This window comes from Haliaeetus albicilla, chromosome 9 (assembly GCF_947461875.1).
Source record: "Haliaeetus albicilla chromosome 9, bHalAlb1.1, whole genome shotgun sequence".
NCBI lineage: Eukaryota > Metazoa > Chordata > Aves > Accipitriformes > Accipitridae > Haliaeetus > Haliaeetus albicilla.
Genome location: NC_091491.1, coordinates 5,821,418 through 5,833,742, shown reverse-complemented (window position 1 = coordinate 5,833,742; position 12,325 = coordinate 5,821,418). Strand labels below are relative to the sequence as shown.

At 56.3% G+C, this 12,325-nt stretch overlaps 2 protein-coding genes across 4 annotated transcripts in view; both read right to left on the bottom strand.

Annotated features, from left to right (window-relative positions):
- Positions 1-1,689, bottom strand: part of FAM222B (family with sequence similarity 222 member B) — a 40,835-nt gene extending 39,146 nt beyond the window's left edge. For both annotated transcript variants that reach the window (XM_069791210.1, XM_069791212.1), the window contains exon 1: positions 1,552-1,689. The gene's annotated coding sequence lies outside the window, so the exon portion shown is untranslated. The remainder of the gene's footprint in view (positions 1-1,551) is intronic.
- A 731-nt stretch (positions 1,690-2,420) lies between these two features.
- Positions 2,421-9,036, bottom strand: ERAL1 (Era like 12S mitochondrial rRNA chaperone 1). 2 transcript variants are annotated; one of them, XM_069791209.1, is made up of 11 exons: positions 8,856-9,036; positions 8,441-8,593; positions 8,213-8,340; positions 8,047-8,124; positions 7,831-7,877; positions 7,404-7,465; positions 6,836-6,948; positions 5,927-6,319; positions 5,257-5,406; positions 4,886-4,966; positions 2,421-4,413 (listed from the first exon to the last, which is right to left on the bottom strand). In XM_069791209.1, the coding sequence occupies exons 1-11, from the start codon at positions 8,941-8,943 to the stop codon at positions 4,333-4,335; spliced, it is 1,374 nt and encodes a 457-aa protein (XP_069647310.1). In that variant the 5' UTR covers positions 8,944-9,036; the 3' UTR covers positions 2,421-4,332. The 2 variants fall into 2 exon arrangements, with proteins under 2 accessions (XP_069647310.1, XP_069647309.1); XM_069791208.1 differs by having other exon boundaries at positions 2,421-4,559; positions 8,856-8,998.
- Positions 9,037-12,325: the final 3,289 nt, after the last annotated feature.

The following is a 12,325-nucleotide window of genomic DNA, read 5'->3' as shown; positions in this document are numbered from 1 at the left end:
TGGAAGTATTTTTCCCTGAAAGCTTAGGTATTGTATTTATTGCAAATCTTACCCTCTGTTTGTTCTGACTCTTACTTGCTTTTGATCCAGACCTTCCTCTACTAAAAATTACCCATCAGTTAATTCACCACTGCTTGCTTTCTGTTGCCGCTGCCGTTTCCCTCGGAGTTTTTGGACCCTCTGGACTGGCTTTACAGGACACCAGACCCACCTGAATGCTCTCCCTGCATCTGTCACCCTCCAGGCTGCTGGCTGTGCGAGCCTGCTCTCTCCGACGCTATTATCTGTAATATGCTTCAACAGCGTCTTTCCCCATTGCTTTATGAATTTACTTAAACGAATGGACTCTAACAAATTCAAATTCTTTAAGTGCAAGAAGACCTGATCAGAAATACATGTGCTGAAAAGAAAAAGCAACTATCATCACTATGTTCCCTTACTGCCTACGTAGCGCCGATCACAGGATTTTCTCAGTCGGCTGCTGAATCAGATGAAGTTTCTACAACGCACACACACAAAATCACGAAGCCTGACACGTCCAGTAGGATTTATTCAATCACAAAGTCATCACCGTTGCTCCAGCACAAATGACATCACTCGGGAACCCAACCTTGTCTACTGAGAGCGTGCTCTCCTGCGGCTACCAGTGCAACAAAGAACTGGGTTTGTGCAATAAAGAGATAAAAGTACTGTTGCAAAAAGTTTTCCAAATAAACTTACATTTTCTTAAGACGTTAGATGTGATTAAAGCAAGAAGAATTAAGGACTATGGTAAGAAGCGAGTACAACGAATTATTACTTAACTTACTAACCTGTATCTGCAATTAATCCTAAAACTTGTACCTAGCAATTAGAGGCAATACCAAGAGAAGGATAAAACACATCCGTAAGCCCTCGCAGGTGCTGCTCTGGGAAGATCATATGCTGCATAACCAAAAGCATTTAAGCACTTTGCTTGCACGAGTGGACTGAAAACAGATAAGTCAAGCTCTGCAGTTTTCTCCACGCTTGTGTCAAGACGCTTGGAAAATGGTTGGTAGGAAATAAAAACGACGAGTAATTTATTAACCATACCTCTCGCCAAAAGACACTTTTCTCGGGAAAGAATCACACAAAGGATTTGCACACATCGCAACCGCAATCCCCCCCCCCTTTTCCCTGAAGGCATTTCTCTGTCGCGACAGCTGACGTATTATCGCGATTCCCGCTGTGTAGTTGATATCAAGGGAAAGGTATTTAAAGCCCCAGGGTGCCGGCGTTGCAGAAGAGCCTAGGCGGGCTGCCTGCTTCCCCCCACCCCCTCGTCTCCTCACAAGGACGAGCCGGGGAGCTCCGGACTGAGGGGAGGAGGCCCCCGGGGAGGCGGGTGGGCCGGGAGCGGCCCCGCAGCGCTGTCGCGACAGGAGGAGGGTCACGACAGCGGGGGTACCTCACGCTGCCTCAGAAGATGGGGGGAGGGGACACCCGGGAAGGACAATGGGGGGGGGGTGGGCCGCGCCGGTCCCGCCGCCCTGTGAGGTAAACGGCGGCCAACCTCTCTCCCGTACTTACTCTCGGTGCCCCTGCCCGGGCCTCATGGCGCCGCCGCCGCTGTGCCCGTTGCCGGCCCCACCGTTCACCGCCGCTGCCGCCGCCGCCGCCGCCCGCTCTCGCCGTGGTGGCTGCGCCAGCCGCTCCCGCGCACGCGCGCTGCCCGCCAACGGCCCCGCCGGCCCCGCCCCCCCGCGCATGCGCCGGTTTCCCCTCCGGAGGGGCCGGGGGGAGGGGCGGGAAAAGCGCCGCGCCGCCCCGCCCCCTGGCGGCGCCCGGTGGCGCGTACAGCGCCGAGCACCGGGGCCGGTGGGGCGGAGGCTCCATCACGGCCCCAGCCCGGCTCGTCTGCACCAAGGAGGCCTCGAAGAACAACCCCCCCCCCCCGCCGCCTTCCTAAAGTCAATTAAAGCTGCCGTTTCCACCGCTGCGATTGGCTCGCACCGGGCTAATTAGCCTAATTATCAAACCTCATTAAGGAGCTGTAGGTCAGAAAGTCGAGAGACTTCACCTCTTCCCATGCCTGGAGCGTTTCCATCGCCCCCAGGGGCTCGGCTCCATCCCTTCTCCCGCCCAGGACGGCGGCATCAGCCTGACCCTGACCTCCGGGTGCCACGGCCACACAAAGGGAACAGTCTCCCCCTTGTACCCCCGACCGATGAAACGCCTTCGACCCCTCAAAGTGTGCTTACCCGGCTTTTTTTTTTTTTCCCCTCTGCAAGGCATAACCTTCAGAAACCACGGCTCAGCAAACGGGATCTAAGCTCGGCTGGGAAGAAAAGGAGGAAAGACATAAAAGTGGCCTGGTTGGAGTTGGAATGAAACGGATGGAAGGTGGCGGCTGGGAGGTCTGGCTGACGGGGAGGAAGAAAGGAGATGAGAACAATCGCTTGTGCTGGGACCTCATTTTATTGCAAAGAAAATACAAAAGTCAGATAGCAGCATTCAAGGGACCACGGTGTCCCCTGCTCCGGGGGAAACAAGGCAGGCCAGTCCGGAGGCTTCTCAACCCAGCTTTCAGACGATCGCGTGTTCCTGACGGCAGAATCCTTCAGCGGCTCAGACACAGGCTTTTGCCGGTGCCGGTAAAGCATCTCCTTGATGTTGCACCGAAGGATGGCGGGCACAGGGTTTGCTCAACAGGTTTGGGTTCCAGGCAGGAGCAGGGAGTCCCCAGCAGACCCCACCACATATCTTAATTGCGTGTCTCCTCACTCTGATGTTAATTTATTAACAGCACACAGGGATGATTTACCTGGATTTCTAGCGGGAAGCTCCCCAGGGCTCCAAACACCTGAGCACAGTGAAGACAAAACTCAAGCCCCCAAACACCAGGTCCACGTACAGACTGGCGGGGAGGGCAGAGCCCCAGGCACGCACACTTGGTGCCAGGCTCCACCGTGCTCCATGCCAAGGGCTCCGCAGAGCGGCACGCAGAGCCCCAGCCCTGCTCCTCCAGCCTCCAAGCCTTGCTCGTACCCTGACCTGTGCCAGTTGCTCTCCATCCCCAACATCCCGTTAAACCTGAGCTGCAGAACCCACTGCTCTTCCTGTTTTGGGCTTTTCTTTAGCTGCGACAGCCTCTACATTTGTATCTGCGATCTTGGTGCAAAGAGTAATGACTTTGAAGTAACTTTGGTGCAATAAACTATTAAAACTCCTAAGAAAAGGGGGTCCACTCTCATTTTGCGTGACAAGCCATTCTAAAGAAGTGAGCATCTATAAGATGCTGCTAGCAGCACCTTCAGACCAAACCACTCCACGTTCATTCACTAGCCAATCTTCCAGAGGGGTGGACAGGCAGGACCCCAGCGCGCACCAGAAACAAGATGTACAGAGGCAGAAAGACGCCTATTCCCTGCTCCGTTTCCCTTTCTGATTAATATGCTCCAGCAAATGCTCGCAAGCCCAGCGAGCCATTCTCTGACCTCCCTGCTCCTCTCACCAGTGGCCAGGGAAGCAGCTTGTATACACACGGAGAACGGATCACGATTCCATTTCTCACTTCTCCGGGAATCCACTCAGATGAGTCTGTGACCAGGCCCAGCCCTCTGGAGCGAGTACCACATGTCAGGAGCAGCAAACTGCTTAGGAAGTTGGAGGAAAGGATGACAAGGGAAAGGAGGAACAAGCATTTTTACAAACTACCGCACAGAAGAGGTCAAAATTAAAGCAGCAGCTGGCAGTCATCTAAGAGGATGGTATACGCAAGCCTGTGGGAAGGGCTCCCACACAGGAGTTGGAAACCACTGGCCTTTAGAGGATCTACAGAGAGTTTGAGAGCTCTCTCTGTCACACCCAGTCATACCAGAATGTTTCTGCTAGCCAGCAAAGCCTTCCACTCAGGCTGCCTGGGCAATACCGACTCCCTACATGGTCATACTCTCACACCCATGAACTTCAACAGGGCAGGGAGGAAAGCTGACATAAGACCACCACGCGGGCAGCAGTAGCCTCTTCCTCCTGCATGAGCACTGCTGGAGTCCTTCAGCCTTCAGAAGAGATGGCAAACGCGTGCTGATAATCCTTCACTGCAACCCTTTGTCCGCTAAAAGACAGGAGATGCTCCTGAACTTCCAGGCACAAACACCTGACAGCAAGGACGCGAGACATTGCCCAAAAGTAGTGGATGACAGCTCTGTAAACGCAGTACTAGAATCGTGCGTGTGCAGCTGGTTCTCCGATGTCCGTCCCCAGCTTCCACAAGATAAGGTGTCGTAGAAGGCCTGAAGATTTTATTTCAGTTTGGGCCATTCCCCCAAAGAATAATATATTCTACTTCAGCCCGCTATATTGATTCCATCATCCTCTGTTTCTGGACTGAGCAAAAGTGCCAGGATACCCGCAGGACCAGTTTCTCCACATGACCAGAGAGCTCAAGGGCTGTTAAAACATAGGCAAAGAGCTCAACTCTTCACATCCACCTTGAGCTTCAAGCGCACATCACACAGGAAAACGTTCATCAGGTCCTGGCCAGCCTCCTGAGCGATCCTGCTGATAACCTTACCTCCTCTTCCAATCAACATCATCTGTGTTAAAACCCAGAGAGAAGATCATTATACTCCTCCTTACATTGCTTAACTGCGAGGAGGAATCACCCAAGAAAACAACAGTGCAGCCACAGAAGCAATTAAAGGGGGTACAGCAGTTTGAGAAATCCCAAGATTAAACCACGGGCAACTTCAGAAAGGTGTAGGCTGTTACTGAACAGCCTGTGACTGTGTCAGGCACCTGGCTCTTCCCAAGAGAGACCCCACAGCTGAGGGAGAGGGGGACACGGCTAGGATGCGCGTGGCTGGACCAAGGGAACCTCCTTTCATGCTCCCCAGCGCCCCATCTCTCTTCTGTTACTCACCATATGAGACTTCCTTGGGACCAAGAGGTTCTGCACGATGAGGAGCTCCCCACTTGGTCCTTCCTCCCACATCTCTGTCACCTGCAACAGCAAGCACGCACTCAGCAGTTCTGCAAAGTGCCTTGGGAAGCATAAATGCCACTCCCTTAGAGACACCAGCTCAGCTCCCCGATACGAGCATGCGGGGGAGGACCCCCCTTCAAACACACAAAGGATCTCTCAGCACCCAATGTGCGAGTCCCAAGTCACCCCATGGGGCCTGTAAGGAGTCTGGCAGATTTCACAGATTCAGACAAAGGGATTCTCATCACATAGTCTGATATTTCCAATAAAACAGCTCAAAGGCAAGTCTGCTTGCACATGCTTCCCACCTGAACCACGCCGTAGGGCACTTCCAGTGGCAGGTACTCCAGTATCTTCTCCCTGATGATATTATCACAGATCTCTTGAGGTGACTGGCTAGTCAAGACCCCACTGTGAAACTCCCAAGGGCCTGTCTTGGCTTGCATCAGGAGGTACCGCTGTCAGCACAAAACAACATCACACCCATCAGCTGTCACGTACCACTCTCGCGGTGCCACCAACCCCTGTGCTCATCTTGCAGTGAGTCGCTATGAGGACGCTGCTGCTAGTCAGGCATCAGGACAGTAGTTTAGTCTTTTTGGCAGGGAAAGGAGAAGGGGAAGCTTCTGAAACTCAAACCCTGCCAAAGAGTCACACCTCCCTAGAGCTGTTTGTATGAGTTACAAAAGCCCACGGTATCCCTTGCAGCTGAAAGATAATGTGTCGGGTGGCTTCATCATTATGAACAAGCTGCTGTTTGGAGAGCCCCAAATAAAAAGAGTTCTGTACAGAAAACTCTAGAGATACAGTATGGACATACTCCACGTTGACAGACAACACCCCCCCCCCACCCCAGGCCAAGAAGACCAGCTCTGCTACTTCCTCACAGGAGATGAAGCTCAATATGAAGTACCAGAGTCCCATAAGGGTAAGAGCACACCAGTCTCAAAGCGTAACAGAAGTTCAGACTGCAGTTACCTTGAGCGTATCCACCTCCTCCCCATGGCGAGCTGCCAGCATGAAGATCTCCTGGAAGCACGGCCAGCCTTTTGTATTTTTTAGATCTCTGGGTCCAGAGCACTTTGGCCCTTCTGCTTCTTCTGTGACAAGACTGGACTCAGAAGCCCTCATATCACTGGTGTTGTCCAAGCTAGAGCCTTCTTGGGCTTGACCTGTTTCCTGCAGACAGTGAGACTCAGGGTCCCTATTCTCAAGTGGAGAAGCCCGAGTGATTTGAAGAGGAGACTTTGCTGAAGAACTGGAATTATGTTTAAATGCAGATCTCGCTTCCAGTTTCTTTCCATTTACAATTCCCTCTGTTAGTTCAGTTACTAATTCCAGCAGGATGAACTTGTTCTTTAGCAGATCCACCTAAAGTGAGAGAGAGAGAAGTGTCAGAAGTTTGTCCTAAATGAGGTTGGCAGCTGGGCCCTGGATCTGAAGGAGCCAGAAGAAACCACTCAAGGGAGGCAGCTGCTGCAGGACAAGGATTCTGCAACAGAACCGGACAGTTTTACGACCAGAGGCCAAACCAGAGCGTGTCAGCAGTTCCAACACAGCTTGTCCAAACACTGTCTGCGTGACAGCAACACCTTCTCTATCAGCTCCGCTAAGATTCTTGCTGGCCAACCTCCCCTGTGGTGCCAGCTCCTCTTCCCAGGCCGATTTAAACCCCAGTCTGCAGCATATAACTTCAGGGATGCTTGCACATGCAGCACATATACGTACATACACACTTAAATATTCTGCAACAGAGGGGGAAACCGATGTCCTTTAACACACCCAGACTCAGTGACCTGAAAACACATCACTGCTCATGCCAGGTACTGTCTGAAGACGCCAGCCTAACATATTGTAGAAAGCAGAAAGAACAAGCTCCTCATTTACCTTGTTCAGAACCAGGACACTGGGGATTTGGGGAAACTGAGAAAGACACTTCAGCACCTCCTTGCTCAGAGAGTTTCGCGTCCAGTGATCCGACACATCCACCATAACAAGAACTGCCAGAAAAGAGTGAGGGAAATAGAATGAACTTGCATTTTCCAAAATGTTCATTTTCAGCTTCCCTACAGTCTATGGTCACTTCCCTCCTGCTGCTACTTCTCTCTCTTCTACAGGAGAGCACATGGATGGAACCGAAAAGGAGCATTTTAATTGATAAGACAATAATATGCAGTTTATATCTGTCATCGTAATGACATCACACATGCTAAAACTTAACATCCAAGCCCAATTATTAATGCAAGCTGCCTCCCCTCAGCACCAGGCAATTCTTATCTCCTCCTCAGCTCAATATTTCAAATCTTTTCACTGCCCTTCCCTTCTCCCTCATAAGTTCACACTCCCAGGGCTGCCTTTGCTGCCCCATAAACATCCAGATACCACAGCTAAAGAACTGTAAACTTCTGTGGCAGGTAAAGGATTTGGTTTCATCCAAGAGTACTTGAGTACCCACCTAAATCCGCATGTTTCATGCTGTCCCATGGGTCTGTCAGCATGGCTTCATCTAATTTATGTCTGAAAAGACAATTGCAAATGAGTAAGCCAACACACTTGATCATGATTGTCTTCCTTCCCTCAAAGCGGGGGAAAAACAGTGTTTTCCATAATCCCAGCTGCCACAAGGCTGCCTTACGGGCTGTGACATCCCTTCTTACATGCACATACGCAGAATCAAATGTAACAGGGCTCAAGGGATGCCACAGGCTTTGTGTGCTACAGAAATTGCAACAATAATAAACTTGGAGACCAAATTAAGGCTGAAAATATACATTTCTGTCACTCTTATTTTACAAACTTTGTACAGTGCAAATCGCTCTCTGGTTTTATCGAACCACAATGGACAGGATGCCCCCCCGCTCTACCCACAACAGCGGTGATACCTTTTGGCTTTAAAGGGACTAGTGAGGCCAGGTGTGTCCAGAATGATCTAGAAAGAGAAAAGACAGATCTTGTAAATTTGCTTGCAGTTAGTGGCCAAGCTAAAACTTATATTTGTGCAATTAGAAGGGACTCCATGGGATACAAATGAGAAAACCCTGCAATGTCTGCCTAACAGTCCCCACTGTCCCAAGGCAGGAGTGGGTCTGAAAGCTTACCAGTTGTGTGTCCTCGTACGTGACAACACCCCGGGCTTTGCATCGGGTTGTGTGCACTTTCTTAGAAACGGGGAAAACCTGTAAGAAATTAAACATGTTACACAGCCAGAATAGGTCAAAAAAAGCAATTTAGCAACCTGAACTTGTTGCTCCACCCCAGCTTTACCTTTCTGCCCAAGAGCTGATTAGACAGTGTGGACTTCCCAGCATTGGGCGCTCCAATGATGGCAATTCTTAAAACCTTGGGGTTCTGGGGCTGGTCAGGCTGATCCCGTATCAGGCGGGCTTGTTCCTCTACCAGGGAAAAGAGAGCTTGAACATTGCTAAAACCCCACAACAGATCAGGATCATCTGTCCCAGGGCTGGGACCGGGGCGGCAGCTGGTACCACTCACCTTTGCTGGTGGCAACGGGCGGCGGGTGCTGGCCCAGGGCATCGCTCGGCTTCTCGGCAGGGATGCCCAGGATGCTGCCCAGCCCGGAGCTGCTCGCACTCCAGCGGACAGGGAGCACGGTGGCCCGCGGGGTGCAGCTCTCCAGAAGACGGGCTGGAAAGACAGCAGCGGCAAACACCGCATATACCGAAAAAATCCCCAAAATCGTGTCGTCCCCTTTTCACCCCACCCCGCAGCGCCCGGGCAGCTCTCCTCCCTCACCCAAGGCCCCCGGGGGCGGCCCCGCCCGGCCCGCCTCGGCCTCACACCCCCGCTCTGCAGCGGCCCCGCCACCAGGCTCGCCTCAGAAACGCGCCCGGCGGCGGCCCCCGCCTCACGGCCCCGGCCGCCCCCCCACCCCGGAGCAAGGCCTCACCTGGGCCCGGCAGGAGCGTCCCCGCCGCAGCGGCCCTCACGGCCCAGCGCACAGCTCGCGGCACCGCCAGGGCGACGTGCGCCGCCATCTTGCCCCGCCGCGGGGCAGACTGGGAGCGCGAGCGGCGCCCGCCCTCATTGGCGCAAAGCTGGGTAGCATAGAGAGAGGGCGGGCGGGCCCAGCGCGCCGCTCTCTGCCGCAGGGGGTTGTGGGGAGGAGGAGGAAGGTGGCGGGCGGTGTGCGGGCTGGCGTGGGCGGGGAGTGGGAGGGGCGATGGGCGGGGACACCGCGGCGGGAGCGCCCCCTGCCGGCCACACCGCGCGGCGCAGTTCGGTGGCACCCTGGTACGGGGACCGGTGCTCCCAGTGCTCCCAGTGCCCCATCACACAGCCCAGTGCACCCCCGTGTCCCCTGCAACACAACCCAGTGCACCCCAGTGCCCCATCACACAGCCCAGTGCACCCCCGTGTCCCCTGCAACACAACCCAGTGCACCCCAGTGCCCCATCACACAGCCCAGTGCACCCAGTGCCCCCCACGACACACCCCAGTGCGCCCAGTGCACCCCAGTGCCCCATCACACAGCCCAGTGCACCCAGTGCCCCCCGCGACACACCCCAGTGCGCCCAGTGCACCCCAGTGCCCCATCACACAGCCCAGTGCACCCAGTGCCCCCCACGACACACCCCAGTGCGCCCAGTGCACCCCAGTGCCCCATCACACAGCCCAGTGCACCCAGTGCCCCCCACGACACACCCCAGTGTGCCCAGTGCACCCCAGTGCCCCATCACACAGCCCAGTGCACCCAGTGCTCCCCGCGACACACCCCAGTGCGCCCAGTGCACCCCAGTGCCCCATCACACAGCCCAGTGCACCCAGTGCTCCCCGCGACACACCCCAGTGCGCCCAGTGCACCCCAGTGCCCCATCACACAGCCCAGTGCACCCAGTGCTCCCCGCGACACACCCCAGTGCGCTCAGTGCACCCCAGTGCCCCATCACACAGCCCAGTGCACCCAGTGCCCCCCGCGACACACCCCAGTGTGTCCCAGTGCTCCCTGCAACACTCCTCAACCCATCCCAGTGCACCCCAGGATGCCCAGTGCCCCTGGAACACACCCCATGCATCCGACTGCTCCTCCGTGCTCCCCAGTGAGCCCCAATGCTCCCAGTTCTCTTCTCCAATGTAATCCTGGGCATCCCAGTGCACCCCCTGCAACACACCCCAAAGCTCCCCAAGTCTCCCCAGTCTCCCTCACAACACACCCCAGTGTCCCCCAGTTCTTCCCAGTGCCCCCTGCAATACACCCCAGTGCACTCCAGCACTCCCTGCACCCCAAAGCCCTGCCCGCACCCCCTTGTCACCCTGCACCCCAAGGCACCCCTGCATCCCCCAACACCCAAAGGCACCCCAAGGTTCCTTGTCCCGCCCTGCACACCCTGAGCCCCCCAGCACCCCAGTACACCCCAGTACACCCCAGTGACCCAGCCCCACTGCTGTGCCCAGAGCCCCAGGGTGAGGAAGGAGAGCCAGAGCCATGGTGCCATAACCCCCTTTATTGCCCCATGCCCGACCCCTGGGCTCCATCGCTGTGTCCGTGCCGTGCCCTGCCGTGCCGTGCCGTGCCGTGTCGTGCCATGTCGTGCCGCGTGCGCGACCGTCGGCAGAACCGTTACCATTACTAAACTCAGTAATGGTAACGGTTTCCCCGCCGGCTGCTGGTCCCTGGCTGCGCCCGGAGTTGCCCGCACCTCGGGGTGCCCCTGTCCCCCCAACCTTCCCCACCCCATACACCCCCCGAGCACGTCCCCCGGTCCCTTGTCCCACGTCCCAGCCCCGAGTAACCCCATCCCTCCGTGCCCCACGCCGTGGTCCCACGTCGCAGCCGGCGCTCTGGGCCCGTCGGCGGGTGCAGCCCGGGGGAGTACATCATCTATACTGTAGTGTCTCATAGTGAACTTACAGTATACGATGATATCCTGCCCGGGGCGGCGGGCAGCGTGCTGCGGGGCGAACGGAGAGCAGCGCCTGCACGGGATGGGGAGAGCACCGTTAGAGAGCACGGTCACCGGGGCCACTGCCTCCCCACCCTGGCATCCCCCCTACCCCACCCCAGTCCCCCCCTGGGTCTTGCTGCCCCGGAGCAGGATGGAGGCTTCCAATAACCTCCCCATGCCGGCATCCCCCCCTACCCCCTCTTTTTCCCCCCCAATCCCACCACCCCGGAGCAGGATGGAGGCTTCCAATAACCTCCCCAGTCCAGCATCCCTCCTACCCCCTCCTTGACCCCCCCCCAGTCCCACCACACTGGAGCAGGACAGAGGCTCCCAATAGCCCCCCCGACCATAGCATCCCCCCTACTCCATCCCTGTCCCTCCAGTCCCACCACCCCAGAGCAGGATAAAGGGTCCCAATAGCCTCCTCACCCCAGCACCCCCTTTATCCCCACCCAGTCCCACCACCCTGGAGCAGGATGGAGGCTCCCAATAGTCCCCTGACCCCAACATCCCCCCTACCCCATCTTTGTCCCCCCACAGTCCCACCACCCCAGAGCAGGACAGCAGCTCCCCAGGAGGTGGCACCTACCTACGGAGGTGGCACTGGGGCTTTGCGGGGTGCTGGGTGTGCACTCGTCTTATAAAACCTGCTCTGCCTCATCTGCATATCTCACATCTGCACGGCACAGCTGGATGGGGCCCCTTAGCCCCTTCATGCCTGGGGGGGGGGCACAGCCCCAAGCAGCTCCCCCCAGCCTGGCATAGCCCATATAGTGGGGCTTGGGGACAGGGGGTTTGCAGGGGGCCACCCCCCATGCCAAAGGCCTGTCCCTGTCCTCCTGCCTTGACCTCTGTGGTCACCAGGATGGTCTGTCCCCATAGGTGGGGGGGACCCCAAACTGGGAGCTATAGATTGCAAACTGGTTCCCAGTTGCTGGACAGGGGCTTTGGACATGGCAGGGTGGCAGCCCCACGGGGATGGGACCCGGCATGGTGGCTGGGGGACATCTGGGTGCAGGGGGTCACCCTGCACAGGCACCCCCAGATGAGGTACATGCATGTGGATGTAGGGAGCCTGTGTCCCCCTGGGGTGGGTGACCTCCAAAGCACTGTGTCCCCTGGCCATATATGCTCCCCTGAGGAACGTGTCCCCTAGCAGTGTGCCCCCCCCCAAAAATGTGCTCCCCAGCTTGCAGGGACAAGTCCTCTGGGAGTACATGTCCCCCGCCGGTATGTGCCCTGTCCCAGGGGGATGTGTCCCCTGGAGGGTTGTATCCCCCAGCCGTGTGTCCCCAAAGGACATGTCCCCCTGGCCATGTGTGTCTCCAAGAGGGTTGTGTCACCTCATTGCGCATGACCCATTTGGGGACACACCTGGCCAGGGGACAAGTATGACCATCATACTTGTCCCCTGGCCACGTGTGTCCCCAAATGGCTGCAGTCCCTGGCCATAAGTGTCACCTGCCTGTGCATG

Bases quoted from the DNA above. Each gene is read 5' to 3' on its own strand.
- ERAL1 (XM_069791208.1), bottom strand. From the start codon at position 8,943: ATGGCGGCGCACGTCGCCCTGGCGGTGCCGCGAGCTGTGCGCTGGGCC. The intron at 8,594-8,855 runs GTGAGGCCTTGC...CTGTCTTTCCAG, and splicing joins GACGCTCCTGCCGGGCCCAG to CCCGTCTTCTGGAGAGCTGC. The intron at 6,949-7,403 runs GTGGGTACTCAA...CTTTTCTGGCAG, and splicing joins CATGAAACATGCGGATTTAG to TTCTTGTTATGGTGGATGTG.